This window comes from Chelonia mydas, chromosome 23 (assembly GCF_015237465.2).
Source record: "Chelonia mydas isolate rCheMyd1 chromosome 23, rCheMyd1.pri.v2, whole genome shotgun sequence".
Taxonomy (NCBI): Eukaryota; Metazoa; Chordata; order Testudines; family Cheloniidae; genus Chelonia; species Chelonia mydas.
Window position 1 is genome coordinate 18,796,343 of NC_051263.2, and position 14,282 is coordinate 18,810,624.

Here is a 14,282-nt window from a genome sequence, read left to right on the forward strand (position 1 = left end):
TAACTGGGTCTGTTTGTCCGCTGATGTCGTTTTCTCCTGCTCTGGACAGGTTCAGTAAACAGGGCTTCAGAATGCATTGAAAGAATTGGCAGCTTCCATTCCCCAGTTCTAGAAAAGCAACTTTGACACGCCTCTACTTAAAACTCTTTCTAACACAGAGTCACGTCCACTGAATGCATCCCATGAAGCGAGCTGTAGCTCACGAAAGCTTATGCTCCAATAAATTTGTTAGTCTCTAAGGTGCCACAAGTCCTCCTGTTCTTTTTGCAAATACAGACTAACACGGCTGCTACTCTGAAAAGAGTCACGTTAGCATCCTTCCACCTTTTTATGCATATTAAGGAGAGGCCTGGAGCGCGTGCGTGCGTGCGTTGCACAGCCCCTGACTAGGTCCGGGGTCTCTGTCATGCCAGACGCTGCACAGGTCTGCCCCCCTTCCCCCAGCCCACCCCAACTACGATCAGGTTCCCCATTTTTTCCCCACACACGCTCCCCAGAGGGTCAAGATTTCCCAGTGACTAGCGTTTGGGGCACTTAGTTTGAGACAAGGACGCCGCTCAGCCTCCACAGACTGAAACCGAGCCTGGGGATGTGGCACGTTATGGTCGGTACACAATTTTGGAAGCGACTAGTGTGTTGCGCCCCGAGACCAATGCGGAAAGGGCACTACTCGGCCGGCAGCTCCAAACAGACTAAGTTTAGCCTCCGATTTGCACAGCAAGGCTAGTGCTGAGTAATAGGCTTACCCACCCTAATCTGCCAATGTACAAGTTTATGCTAACGAGGAAGTTAAATTTACACCTACGCTGGTGACTTTGCGATAGATCTGGGCGGCGTTCTGGCACTCAGAGTAGGGGTACTCGGAAGTGGCCATTTCCAGCATGCACATCCCGAAAGCATACACGTCCACCGACTCATCGTAATGCTCTTCATACATCTCGGGGGCCATGAACTCGGGGGTGCCTGTGGAGGGAAAGAGGGATGTCTTTCAAAAGCTTCTCTGATCTGCAAGCCTTTAGTCAGGCAACACAAGCTGCCACACCACATCCCATGCATCAAACTCCTCCTGGACGTTTTTCTTGAATTCCCACCTCCCCATCAGCAGGAACAAAAGAGGTGGAATGAATAAGTCAAGGTACCACCTTGCTGATAGCTTCATAGGGTATCTCTGCACAGTATGCAGAGACATACACAAGCTAAGCTTTGAACTAACTGCATGCTACAGACGCTGCAAGTTCAAAGCCCGGCCCAGCCAGAATTGGTTGCATGAACACAGGCTTGTTGCTGCAATTTGCCGGTGATAGGTGAGGATTTTATTTTGCCATACTGCAGCATGAGTGGAAGAGAAGAGCCAGAAAGATCGCTAAGTGATTCGGAAAAGGACACCTGAGATTGTACGTGACGTGTGGGATACACTGCGGGGTTTGCGGTGGTTGAATGCCATCAGGCTGTTTTAATATGGCTAACTGTAGACGCATACATCTAGGAACAAAGAACGTCCACCACACTGATAGCGACTTAGAAAGGAGGTCAGTGTGGTTATCCTCATTTTATAAAGGGGGAAACTGAGGCAGAGAGTGGGGAAATGACTCCCCCCCCACCATGCCAAATCACCCCGGGCCAGCTGCTTGAGCAGGGAGCGCGCCGTTGTCGTACCAATGACGCTCTTAGCGAATGACGTGCGCATCAAGGTTGCCAGGCCCAGGTCGCCGATCTTCACCGAACCCGTGGGTCCAGTGATAAAGATGTTGTCGCATTTCAAGTCCCGGTGGATGATGGGCGGGGTCCGGGTGTGGAGGAACTGCAAGCCTTTCAAGATCTGTCGGCACCAGCTCCTCAGGACCTTTGGTTTCATGACTTTGAATCGCTTTAAGTACCTGGGCAGAGGGAGAACCATGGACTGGTCAGAGAGGAGGAGAGGCTTTACCAACACAGCCTTTGTCTATAGTGGGGATGCACGCAGAGCACCGAGCAGCCTGCTGAGACAAGGTGAGTGTGGTAATACCTGCTGTCGGTCTGGGAAAGGAGCTACAGGCCTCACTGTGTGGGATGCTGGAAAGACCTACCTATGTGCCAAGACCAAGTCTCTCGTCTTTACGCCAACCCCAAGGTGTCAACCCTTCTCAAAGCAAGACCCCCATCCCATACCTGCACTAGCCAGCAAGCCGGTAATAACCGTTGGGTACCTGGGTTTGACTCCCTAGGGGGTCTCTCTGCAAGCAGGCATAGGCTTGCTCATCATCTACACTTAAGAGTCATTAAGGGATAATGCTAAGACCATCAACTCTGCCGACTCTGGCTCAGGAAGGCTGACGCTGAAGGACACGGAGGCCATGTCGACACACCACAAAATTAAGTCGACCTAACTGACGTCAACATAGAGCCGCCGCAGTAATTACATCACTTGTGCATGTCAACACTTTGCTCTTCATGTTGGTGGTGTGCATCCTCACCAGTCACACTTGTCTCGATTGAACTGTCAGCATGGGGCATCGTGGGATGGCTTCTCAAAGCCGGCAACCATCGACGTACGCAACGCAGCGTTTACACTGACGCCGTGTCAACCTAACTACATCAACCTTGACTCTATGCCGCTCACAGAGGTGGCGTTATTAATTAGCAGGCAAGTTATGTCAGTGGGAGTGAAATTTTAGGGTAGACACTGCAGAGTTAGGTCAATGTAAGCTGCCTTGCATCAATCTAACTCTGTAGTGTAGACCAGGCCAGAACTCCGGCAGGGTTTAAAAAGACCAGACCGAAATAAGACTCATGGCAGATGAAATTCAATATCGGTAAGCAACAGACAAAATCATCCCAACCATACATACAAATGAAGGGGTCTAAATCAGCTGTTGCCTCTCATGAAAGAGATCTTGGAGTCATTGTGGATAGCTCTCCAAAAACATCCACTCAACGTGCAGCAGCCGTCAAAGTAGCTAACAGAATGTTAGGAACCATGAGGAAAGGGACAGAGAATAAACCAGAGACTATCATAATGCCACTATATAAATCCATGGCATGCTCACACCTGGAATACTGGTCACCCCATCTCAAAAACGATAGATTAGAATTAGAAAGGGTCCAGAGAATGGCAACAAAAATGATTCGGGGGTGAAACAGCTGCCATATGAGGAGAGATTACAAAGACTGGGACTGTTCAGTTTAGAAAAGAGACGACGCGAAGGGGGGTATGACAGAGGTCTGTAAAATCATGACTGGTAAGGAGAATGCGACTGCGGAAGTGTTATTTACCCCTGCACAGAACACAAGGCTAAGGGGCAACCATGTTAAAACTCAGCAGGCCTGCACCAAGTATGACTGGGAGCAGGGAGAGGAGACAGACAGACTTACGTCTTTAAGGTGCCAGAAGTCATCAGCTCAGTGACTAACACAATGCATTTCTTCCCCTTCACCGTGGACTCCCAGGAATCATAAAACCGGACGATGTTCGGATGCTGTAGGCCTTTCAGCATCTCTGCTTCTTCCTTAAACCTCTGCTGTTCTGCTTTGGTTAGCTTCCTGTCCTGGAACGGGGAGAACATTTGGGGAAGGGGGAATAAAGCAGATTCACTTGTTATTCCCGACAGTCACAGCTGAATGACTGTCTAGCTATTATACTGTGGCCGCACCTTGGCGCAAAGCCGCAAAGATATTTAGACATTTAACTCCCTTGAGATAGACTCCAGGAGCTCAATCTATTTCACTTAGCCACGGCAAGGTTATGGGGTGACCTGATTATGGGGGGAACACAAGGTTTCGAATGGGCTCTTCAATCTAGCAGACAAAGGTCTGACACAGTTCGATGGCTGGAAGTTGAAGCTAGACAAATTCAGACTGGGAAGAAGACATAAATATTTAACCAAGTGGAATCCACCACTGGAGCAGATTACCCAGGGTGGTAGTGGAATCTCCAGCATCAGCAATTTTTAAATCAAGATGGGATTTTTTTTAAAAAGGGATTATTTGGGGGCAGACCTATAGGCTGCGTTATCCAGGAGGTCAGATTAGACAAGCACAGTGGTCCCTCTGGCCTAGGGCTCTATTCATCTGTTTGTCCCTTTTCGTCTACAAATCTAGGAAACCCTCTGGTGAGCTGCTTCTTCCCTTGAAAGTGCATGAGTGTAGCTGTGTGGATGACGGGGGCGGTATCCTTGTACCAGCAGAAGCCCTAATGGGTAGGCAGTTATACTGGTACAGTAAAGGGAATAGCTAGACTGGGAGAGTGAAAAGGTTACAGCTTTTTCGTACAGACAAGGCTTCAGTGAATACATTTTTGCCAACTCAGGCGATGAATTCGGCTCTTTAAGGCAGGGGACCATATCTACCTACATGTAAAATGCCCATAAATCACAACCAGGATGATGCTTTTTAGGCAACAGTTTTAGGGTCATAAAATAGATTCATAGCATCTAGTCTGCCCTTTTGTGTGACACAGGCCACCGGGCTTCCCTGAATTAATTCCCGGTTGAACTAGGGGATTTTTTCTAAAAGATCTGCTCATCTTGATTTTAAAATGTCTAGTAATGGCGAATCCACCACAACCCTTGGTAAGCTGCTCCAATTATTCATTCCCCACCCTGTTAAGTCAACCCTTAACCTTCTCTTTGTTAAGCTAAATAGACCAAATTCCTGGCGTGTCTCACTCTCAGACACCGTTTCTAATCTTTTAATCATTCTTGTGGCTCTTCTCTGACCCCTCTCTACTTGGTCAACATCCTTTTCGAACCGGGGATACCAGAACTAGACCCAGGGTTCTAGCAGCGGACCCCTGCCCCCCCACAAGACAGAAACCAGGAAACGGAGGCATGGAGCAATTCAAGTGATTTGCCCAAGGACCCACAGCTGGCAGAGTGCTGGCAAGGCTGGCCTTTCCTCCTCTTCACCTGCAGAGGTTTCCGCTCCCTGTGCCCCTCTTTGTTGTTTCCTTGCCGTTACTGCAAGTTCAGAACTGGCCTGACCACTTTCCAGGACTTCCCAGGAAGTTTAGTTAAATGCTGACGCTCCTCTCTATAACCCAGTTTCTGGGGGTAGTTCACATTCAGAGTTTCCTCTTGCGGGTGGCTTTACAAAGGCACAGCCCTTCCAACATAACCTCTTACCCTTTAATAAGCCAAAATAAACAGTCATTTAAGTGGCACTTAGATCTGCTGATAGCTGGGAGATTTGAAAGGCGGGAGGCTTGCTGATGAAAAGAGGCAGGCGTTTAGGACCAGATTACCTTCCCTGCTACAGTTTAAGAGGTTTGATTTTCATTCCCCAAGGCCAAATATCACTCCTGGCAATACCTAAAAAAGACCAATTAATCTGTGGACTACCAACTGGATACACTATCCCCATCCATGCAGGGCTATAGGGACTTGTTAAATGCCCGTCCATTTCCCCCATTGGAGGGAATTGGCCTCGGAGGGCAGGGCGGGAGGAAGGGAGGGCTGCCCCAGCACACTGGGTTTTAGATACATATCTCTCTCAAACAGACACAAAGGTAAACAAAGGGACCTGGCTCAGGAATGAGAAGCAGCTGAAGTTTTGTGGAGAATGAGAAGTGTTTGAGTCTGGCACTGACAGGAGACATGCTGAAGGTTCAAACACAGGAAATCCTTGCTGGATTGGCCTGCTTTTCTGGACGGCTAATCACCATGGCCTCTGAGCCCCTGGCCAGCCCTCCTCAATGGAGAGTCTTTTGTCCTCATGCAAACATGCCCACGCTCACTGCAGCCTCCAACCCTATCACCCCCCACTCACCCCATAACCCGCCAACAACTCACTCCCCACCCATCCACTGTCCCCAAGACCTTCTGGGCCACTCACAGCACCTCCTCCTCCTGCCAGCTCAGCATGCCGCTCCCTCCCATCCCAGGGTAGGGCTGCTTTTCCCAATCCCGGCTCGCTCCCATCGCCCACCCTGCATTCGCAGGGCCCTGATTGCCCCTCTGTTGTGCAGGCCAAATCTCAGCAACTGGCATTGTGATCCATCTGGCCAGGACCTTCTGCAAGTGCAGTAACTGCAGACTTGTTAATCCGGGCCTGGCTAGGGGCTACAATCCACTGAGTCTATCCCCCTCTGGTCTACTTTCTGCCTTCGCCACAGACTTCCCGTGCAACCTTGGTCAAGTCACTTTTGCTCCTCCATGACTCAGTTCCCCCCACACCCCGCCCCAGAGAACAGAGACAAGCATTCTCTATCTCAGCTGCCCGTAGTGAGACTCAAAGTCCACCGACTGGGAGGTGCTCGGAGGAGAAAGCTAAAGGTGCGAACGCATTATTGGACCAGCTCCGGGCCTGGCTCTGCCGTTGTCTCACTGGATGATGACCCACCACAGACAGATGGGGCTCCCAGGCAAAGCTGTTTCTACGCACTGAGCCACACGCGAAGGTTGCCAGACATGGAGTCTACAGCTGCGGCAGGGTGGTTGGCTTCAGGCCTAGGGTTGCCAATTTTTGTCAGACGTATTCCTGGAGATTTCATCACATGACAATCTTTAATTAAAGATTAATCTTTAATTCCTGGAGACTCCTGGCCAATCCTGGAGAGTTGGCAACCTTATTCATGCCACAAAGGGAGTTGCAGAGGGGCTCAGGAAGGAGTTGCCACATACAACATGACAGACAAACCCGGGGTCCTGCTACAAAACATTCTGCTCGCAAACCCTCCGACTCAAGGGCCCCGTTAGCACCCCCGTCATTCTGCCACGGAGGGGAAGGGTACTGATTGGCCAGCCGGATCAATGACGGCGGGAACAAATAAGGCGACCACAGTAGGCTTCCATTTATACAACTAGCACTGCTCCAAGCTGACACCCCCCCACCCGGCCGGCTCTCTAGATTCGCAAGCCACCAAACTGCCCTGAATTCATCCATTCAAACTGCCCTGAGTTCATTCATTCATGAACGCGGATGCATGAGGAGTGGAAAACTCTGACCAGGCTCGGCAGATCAAACTCCCTGTGCAGAAGATTAAACTAATTATTATGTTTATGGTAACTATTCTGCCTCCCACTGGGGGGGGACGGGGACCCCACAACCAGCAACACACTGGCTTGTGAATCAGCACTGTTCAGAAGCTCAATGTTCCCTGGTAAACAAAGAGGATTTTCACTGGCAAAGGCCTGACTTGCTCTAAAATAGCACATTTCCCTCCCCACCAGCTTTCCCGATCGATGTGTTATTCGGGACACCCACTATAGATTATTATAGGTACTCTACTCCCAGATAAGGAGGTCGAGATGACAAATTGTTTGGGGGATTACGTCTGTTGGACAGGCCAGCTGTGGGGACCCTAGCCAGCTCCTGCAGGGGAAAAAGTCTGTAAGCAGTAATACGGCTGCAGCTGGGAGCTGTGCTGAAAAGATGCGAAGAGTTCTAGATTATAGAGCCGTTATTCTAGATTATTTTACACATAATACGGTAGTGCTGAATGACCCCGGCAGAGATCAGGGCCCCGTTGTGCCGCTGCCCAGACATACAGCGAGAGACAGGCCCTACCCCAGCTGAGATCAAGTCCCCGTTGTATTGGGCACTGCCCAGACACAGAAGTGCACAGAAGAGCTTACCATGTTAAGTTAAGACCAAAGCTCCTGTGGTTATTAAAGGCAGCAGCCCAATGCCTCCGAGGGGCTGCAATCTGGGGTAAGAGTCATTACAATCCCCACCCCGAAGGGCCACATATGTCCTGGTCAAATCCCAACCCACATTCTGCAGTCCCAAAATTCTCTCTTGCGGTTTCACTGGATACAGCATCTTCTGGACTTCAGAAAAGCAGACTTTGACTCCCTCAGGGAACTGATGGGCAGGATCCCCTGGGAGAATAACATGAGGGGGAAAGGAGTCCAGGAGAGCTGGCTGTATTTTAAAGAATCCTTATTGAGGTTACAGGGACAAACCATCCCGATGTGTAGAAAGAATAGTAAATATGGCAGGCGACCAGCTTGGCTTAACAGTGAAATCCTTGCTGATCTTAAACACAAAAAAGAGGCTTACAAGAAGTGGAAGATTGGACAAATGATCAGGGATGAGTATATAAATATTGCTCGGGCATGTAGGAATGGAATCAGGAAGGCTAAATCACACCTGGAGTTGCAGCTAGCGAGGGATGTTAAGAGTAACAAGAAGGGTTTCTTCAGGTATATTGGCAATAAGAAGAAAGCCAAGGAAAGTGTGGGCCCCTTACTAAATGAGGGAGGCAACCTAGTGACAGAGGATGTGGAAAAAGCTAATGTACTCAATGCTTTTTTTGCCTCTGTCTTCACGAACAAGGTCAGCTCCCAGACTACTGCACTGGGCAGCACAGCATGGGGAGGAGGTGGCCAGCCCCCTGTGAAGGAAGAAGTGGTTCGGGACTATTTAGAAAAACTGGACGTGCACAAGTCCATGGGGCCGGATGCGCTGCATCCGAGAGTGCTAAAGGAACTGGCGGATGTGATTGGAGAGCCGTTGGCCATTATCTTTGAAAACTCATGGCGATCGGGGGAAGTCCCGGAAGACTGGAAAAAGGCTAATGTAGCGCCCATCTTTAAAAAAGGGAAGAAGGAGGATCCTGGGAACTACAGGCCGGTCAGCCTCACCTCAGTCCCTGGAAAAATCATGGAGCATGTCCTCAAGGAATCAATTCTGAAGCACTTAGACGAGAGGAAAGTGATCAGGAACAATCAGCATGGATTCACCAAGGGAAAGTCATGCCTGACTAATCTAATTGCCTTCTATGATGAGATAACTGGTTCTGTGGATGAAGGGAAAGCAGTGGACGTGTTATTCCTCAACTTTAGCAAAGCTTTTGACACGGTCTCCCATAGTATTCTTGTCAGCAAGTTAAAGAAGTATGGGCTGGATGGATGCACTACAAGGTGGGTAGAAAGTTGGCTAGATTGTCGGGCTCAACGGGTAGTGATCAATGGCTCCATGTCTAGTTGGCAGCCGGTATCTAGCGGAGTGCCCCAAGGGTCGGTCCATATGATTCTATGATTCTTCCACTTCCTGTCCTAAACTGAGGCACTGCCTAGACACGCCCAGTCATGAAGGAGTAGCCTGAATCATCCTGATATTCCTACTGTTTAAGGCCATTAGATCATTTATTCTTCTAGGTAGCACAGGCTGGTGAATTTCAATTAGCTTCCCCATTACTGAGCCCAATAACTTGTGTTTGACTCAAGCCTCTTCCAGAAAGGTGTCCCATCTGGCCTTGAAGGCATTAGGAGATGGAGAATCCAAACGCTTCTCTCAGGAGTTTGTTCCAATGGCTCAGTCACCCTCACTGGGAAACACTGGTGCCTTATTTCCAATTGTCTGGCTGTAACTTCCAATGGCTGGTTCTTCTGCTTTACTCTGCTAGATTACCGAGCCTAGGGTTTTCCTTAAGCAGTACATATCCCCTACCGTCCCCACAGACCGCAAGGTTTGCTTAGTGAAGAGACCTGAGCCCTTGGATGAAATCACATGCCCCCTATACACACTTTTTCTTTTTCTGGAAGGAGGACAGTTTGGTTCATTTTACGATTCCCATTTGCCATCCCGTGCATCCTCTTGCCCTCCCGCCCTTTGCGGTCTTCTCTGTTGAGATTACAGGCTCTTTCCGGCAAGGATCTGAGCGTGTGTGTCTGTACAGCGCCTAGCACAATGAGGCACTGATCTCACGGGGGCGGGGGGGGCCTGGAGACAAATGGGAACAGGGGGCACCCAGAGCCACTGAAATGGGGAAATGGGGGACCTTGGTATGGGAGATGAGGGACCTGGGGGGACACACAGAGCCCTTGGCATAGGGGGCGATCGGGGGGGGGGGGGAGTTTGCAGGGAGTCTCAGCAATAGAGGGGGATGGGAGAGTGGCATTCAAAGCAGTTTGTGGGGGGGATGGAGGGTGCATACAGTGAGCTCAGTGAAGAGTGCAATCCCATGGTATTATTTATTAGGTGTATTACGGTAGCACCTAGGAACCCCAGTTGTGGCCCAGAAGCCCATTGTGCTAGGTGCTGTACATCATTATTGAATCATAGAATCACAGACTTGGAAGGGACCTCAGGAGGCCACCTAGTCCAGCCCCCTGCCCAGAGCAGGACCAAGCCCAGCTAAATCATCCCAGCCAGGGCTTTGTCAAGCCTGACCTTAAAAACTTCTAAGGAAGGGGATTCCACCACCTCCCTAGGTAACGCATTCCAGTGTTTCACCACCCTCCTAGTGAAAAAGTTTTTCCTAATATCCAATCTAAACCTCCCCCACTGCAACTTGAGACCATTACTCCTCGTTCTGTCATCAGCTACCACTGAGTATAGTCCAGATCCATCCTCTTTGGATCCACCTTTCAGGTAGTTAAAAGCAGCTATCAAATCCCCCCTCATTCTTCTCTTCTGCAGACTAAACAATCCCAGTTCCCTCAGCCTCTCCTCATAAGTCATGTGTTCCAGACCCCTAATCATTTTTGTTGCCCTTCGCTGGACTCTCCCCAATTTCTCCACAGCTTTCTTGTAGTGTGGGGCCCAAAACTGGACACAGGACTCCAGATGAGGCCTCACCAATGTCGAATAGAGGGGAACGATCACGTCCCTCGATCTGCTGGCTATGCCCCTACTTATACATCCCAAAATGCCATTGGCCTTCTTGGCAACAAGGGCACACTGTTGACTCATATCCAGCTTCTCGTCCACTGTCACCCCTAGGTCCTTCTCTGCAGAACTGCTGCGGAGCCATTCGGTCCCTAGTCTGTAGCTGTGCATTGGGTTCTTCCGTCCTAAGTGCAGGACTCTGCACTTGTCCTTGTTGAACCTCATCAGATTTCTTTTGGCCCAATCCTCCAATTTGTCTAGGGCCCTCTGTATCCTATCCCTACCCTCCAGCGTATCTACCACTCCTCCCAGTTTAGTGTCATCCGCAAACTTGCTGAGGGTGCAATCCACACCATCCTCCAGATCATTAATGAAGATATTGAACAAAACCAGCCCCAGGACCGACCCTTGGGGCACTCCGCTAGATACCGGCTGCCAACTAGACATGGAGCCATTGATCACTACCCATTGAGCCCGACAATCTAGCCAACTTTCTACCCACCTTGTAGTGCATCCATCCAGCCCATACTTCCTTAACTTGCTGACAAGAATACTGTGGGAGACCGTGTCAAAAGCTTTGTTAAAGTCGAAGAATAATACGTCCACTGCTTTCCCTTCATCCACAGAACCAGTTATCTCATCATAGAAGGCAATTAGATTAGTCAGGCATGACTTTCCCTTGGTGAATCCATGCTGACTGTTCCTGATCACTTTCCTCTCGTCTAAGTGCTTCAGAATTGATTCCTTGAGGACATGCTCCATGATTTTTCCAGGGACTGAGGTGAGGCTGACCGGCCTGTAGTTCTCAGGATCCTCCTTCTTCCCTTTTTTAAAGGCACTACATTAGCCTTTTTCCAGTCTTCCGGGACTTCCCCCGATCGCCATGAGTTTTCAAAGATAATGGCCAACGGCTCTCCAATCACATCCGCCAGTTCCTTTAGCACTCTCGGATGCAGCGCATCTGGCCCCATGGACTTGTGCACGTCCAGTTTTTCTAAATAGTCCCGAACCACTTCTTCCTTCACAGAGGGCTGGCCACCTCCTCCCCATGCTGTGCTGCCCAGTGCAGTAGTCTGGGAGCTGACCTTGTTCGTGAAGACAGAGGCAAAAAAAGCACTGAGTACATTAGCTTTTTCCACATCCTCTGTCACTAGGTTGCCTCCCTCATTCAGTAAGGGGCCCACACTTTCCTTGGCTTTCTTCTTATTGCCAACATACCTGAAGAAACCCTTCTTGTTACTCTTAACATCCCTCGCTAGCTGCAACTCCAGGTGTGATTTAGCCTTCCTGATTCCATTCCTACATGCCCGAGCAATATTTATATACTCATCCCTGGTCATTTGTCCAATCTTCCACTTCTTGTAAGCCTCTTTTTTGTGTTTAAGATCAGCAAGGATTTCACTGTTAAGCCAAGCTGGTCGCCTGCCATATTTACTATTCTTTCTACACATCGGGATGGTTTGTCCCTGTAACCTCAATAAGGATTCTTTAAAATACCAGCTCTCCTGGACTCCTTTCCCCCTCATGTTATTCTCCCAGGGGATCTTGCCCATCAGTTCCCTGAGGGAGTCAAAGTCTGCTTTTCTGAAGTCCAGGGTCCGTATTCTGCTGCTAATTATTAGGTGTATTACAGAAGCACCTACCAGCCCCGCCCCCCCGACCAGAAACCCTATTGCACCAGGCACAGTACAAAGACAGAACAAAAAAGCGGCCCCTGCCCCACAGGGCTTCCCTTTCAAATAAAAAGAAAACAGGTGGAGACAGACAGAGACAGACAGACACAAGGATCCAATCCCAGGCAGGGTGACGGGCAGCCGTCCGCCCCTTTCTGAGGGGCAGGGCTGAGCCTGGCCAGGTGATTGGCGGAAGAGCCGACAGCAGAAGTAACAGAAAACTCGCCACGGGGGGCTGCATCCACACACGCCTCATGCATGTGCCGGCCCCAAGCATCCACAAACCCCCGAGGCAAAAATTCACAAGACTGGCTTGAACGTCAGGCAAACACAGAAACGGGGGGCTGGAAGGGACCTCGAGAGGTCAGCCAGTCCAGCCCCCGGGGCTGAGGCAGGCCCAAGTAAACCTGTACCATCCTTCGTGGGGGTTTGTCCAACCTAACAATGACGTGGATCTCACCAGATTTCAAGTGTCAGGGAGAGAAGGGGTTATTGGCCTTCTGATTTCTGAGCCTTTTTTAAAAGAAAGCATGAGCAGAGATTTTTAATCATCATCATCATCATCATCAAAGAAAAAAAAGTAACAGGCTCTTACAGATGCCAAAGCCAGCAGGGACCAGAGTCATCGAGTCTGACCCCATCTATAGGACTTCCCCAAAATAAAATTACAAAGCACTTTTTACCTGCGGCGCTCAAAGCATTTCACAACCTTGACTTGTCATGACACCCGTGCGAGGCAGGGCAGCGCTATACAGATGGGGAAAGTGAACCCCAGATAGGCTAAATGATGTGACGCAAGGAAGTTTATGGTGAACCAGGGAATCGAACCCAGGTCTCCCAAGTCTTAGAGGAGGAGGATTATATTCCTAGCCCATGCATATAATAAGATTCAAAGAGTGTCGCTCTATCTGTGTGTCACTCTGAAGCCTAGAATGTCTTTTGGGTCAGGGTGAAGCGAAGCAAACAGTTATAAGCAGGTTCAATCACCCCTGAGATTCACAGATTCCAGAGCCAGAAGGGATCGCTGGGATCTCGTCTGACCTCCTGTGTAACACATGCCGGACAACTTCCCACCATAATTCCTAGTGCAGATCTAGATTTACAAACCCGCAGCCTGTTACCCATGCCGGGAATATATCAGCATATCAGAGGTAAGTCAATCAAGCACCACCATTACTCTGCAGCTAATTTGCATGCAACAATTTTCATTGGTGACTGCACAGATGGCAGATTACTTGTCCCAGCTGCCACAGGTCTTACAGCCCAGGCTTTCACCTAGTTTTTTACATAATCCCAGGACTCCAGGAGCTGGAGATTTAAGAGAAAACACACCAATTATTGCACAGAATGAGATCTGCTGTACTAACCTGCAGTTCACACCAGGCTACCTCAACCCACGTCTCTGTGTCAAGCCCTTTGAAGACGGTTTTAAAGGCCCCTCGGCCCAACTCAATATCAAACTTCAGGAAGCGGCCGCTGGGCGAGGTGGCCACTGCTTTCATCTCCGCCTCCTCTTCGATCTCCTTCTTGGACTTCTCCTTGGAGGCCTCTGAAATCGCCTTAGAACCCAACTCATTCCTGGCCTCCTGCCCCAGCACACTGGCAGAGAGCTGGTCCCCTCGGCGACCGCCCGCAACCAGCTGCTCCCGCTCGTCCCTGGGAGACGGTTCAGCGGTTCTGTCCTCCTCCATGATCTCCACGCTCTTCCGGAAGAACCGCTTCCGTTCCGTGGCACCCCCGGAGGCCGGGGTGCAGGCGGGCTCCATGATCAAAGCGGCTTCGATGGTCGGGATCCTGCCGTCCAGAGAAACTCCATCAGGTTTTTCCGGATCTTCCGTGCTGGCCGGCTCGCCGGAATCTGTAGCCATTGGTACCTTTCGCCTGTGTCCTCCCTCCTCACAGCCGGCACGACGTTACTAGGACTTACTTCCTCTCAGAGCATCCCCATAGCAACCTGAAAGGAGACCGGGGGGGGGTGGGGTGGGGATGGGAGAAGAATAGGATCGTTTCAGAAGGTAAATCATGAAGCAGCCTCCAAAAGTGCAAAATCTCTGGGGGCTTCTTCCCCCCCGCCAGCGA

General features: G+C 50.1%; 1 protein-coding gene across 10 annotated transcripts in view; it reads right to left on the minus strand.

The window, feature by feature from the left end:
• The window catches only part of WNK3 (WNK lysine deficient protein kinase 3), a 61,043-nt gene that overhangs the window by 33,901 nt on the left and 12,860 nt on the right, over positions 1 to 14,282 (minus strand). For all 10 annotated transcript variants that reach the window (XM_043534308.1, XM_037888508.2, XM_043534309.1 and 7 more), the window contains 4 exons: positions 13,571 to 14,157; positions 3,352 to 3,524; positions 1,657 to 1,877; positions 806 to 963 (listed from right to left, as the gene is read on the minus strand). In XM_043534308.1, coding sequence (XP_043390243.1) covers positions 806 to 963; positions 1,657 to 1,877; positions 3,352 to 3,524; positions 13,571 to 14,071 — 1,053 coding nt within the window. In that variant the 5' untranslated portion in view covers positions 14,072 to 14,157. The remainder of the gene's footprint in view (positions 1 to 805; positions 964 to 1,656; positions 1,878 to 3,351; positions 3,525 to 13,570; positions 14,158 to 14,282) is intronic.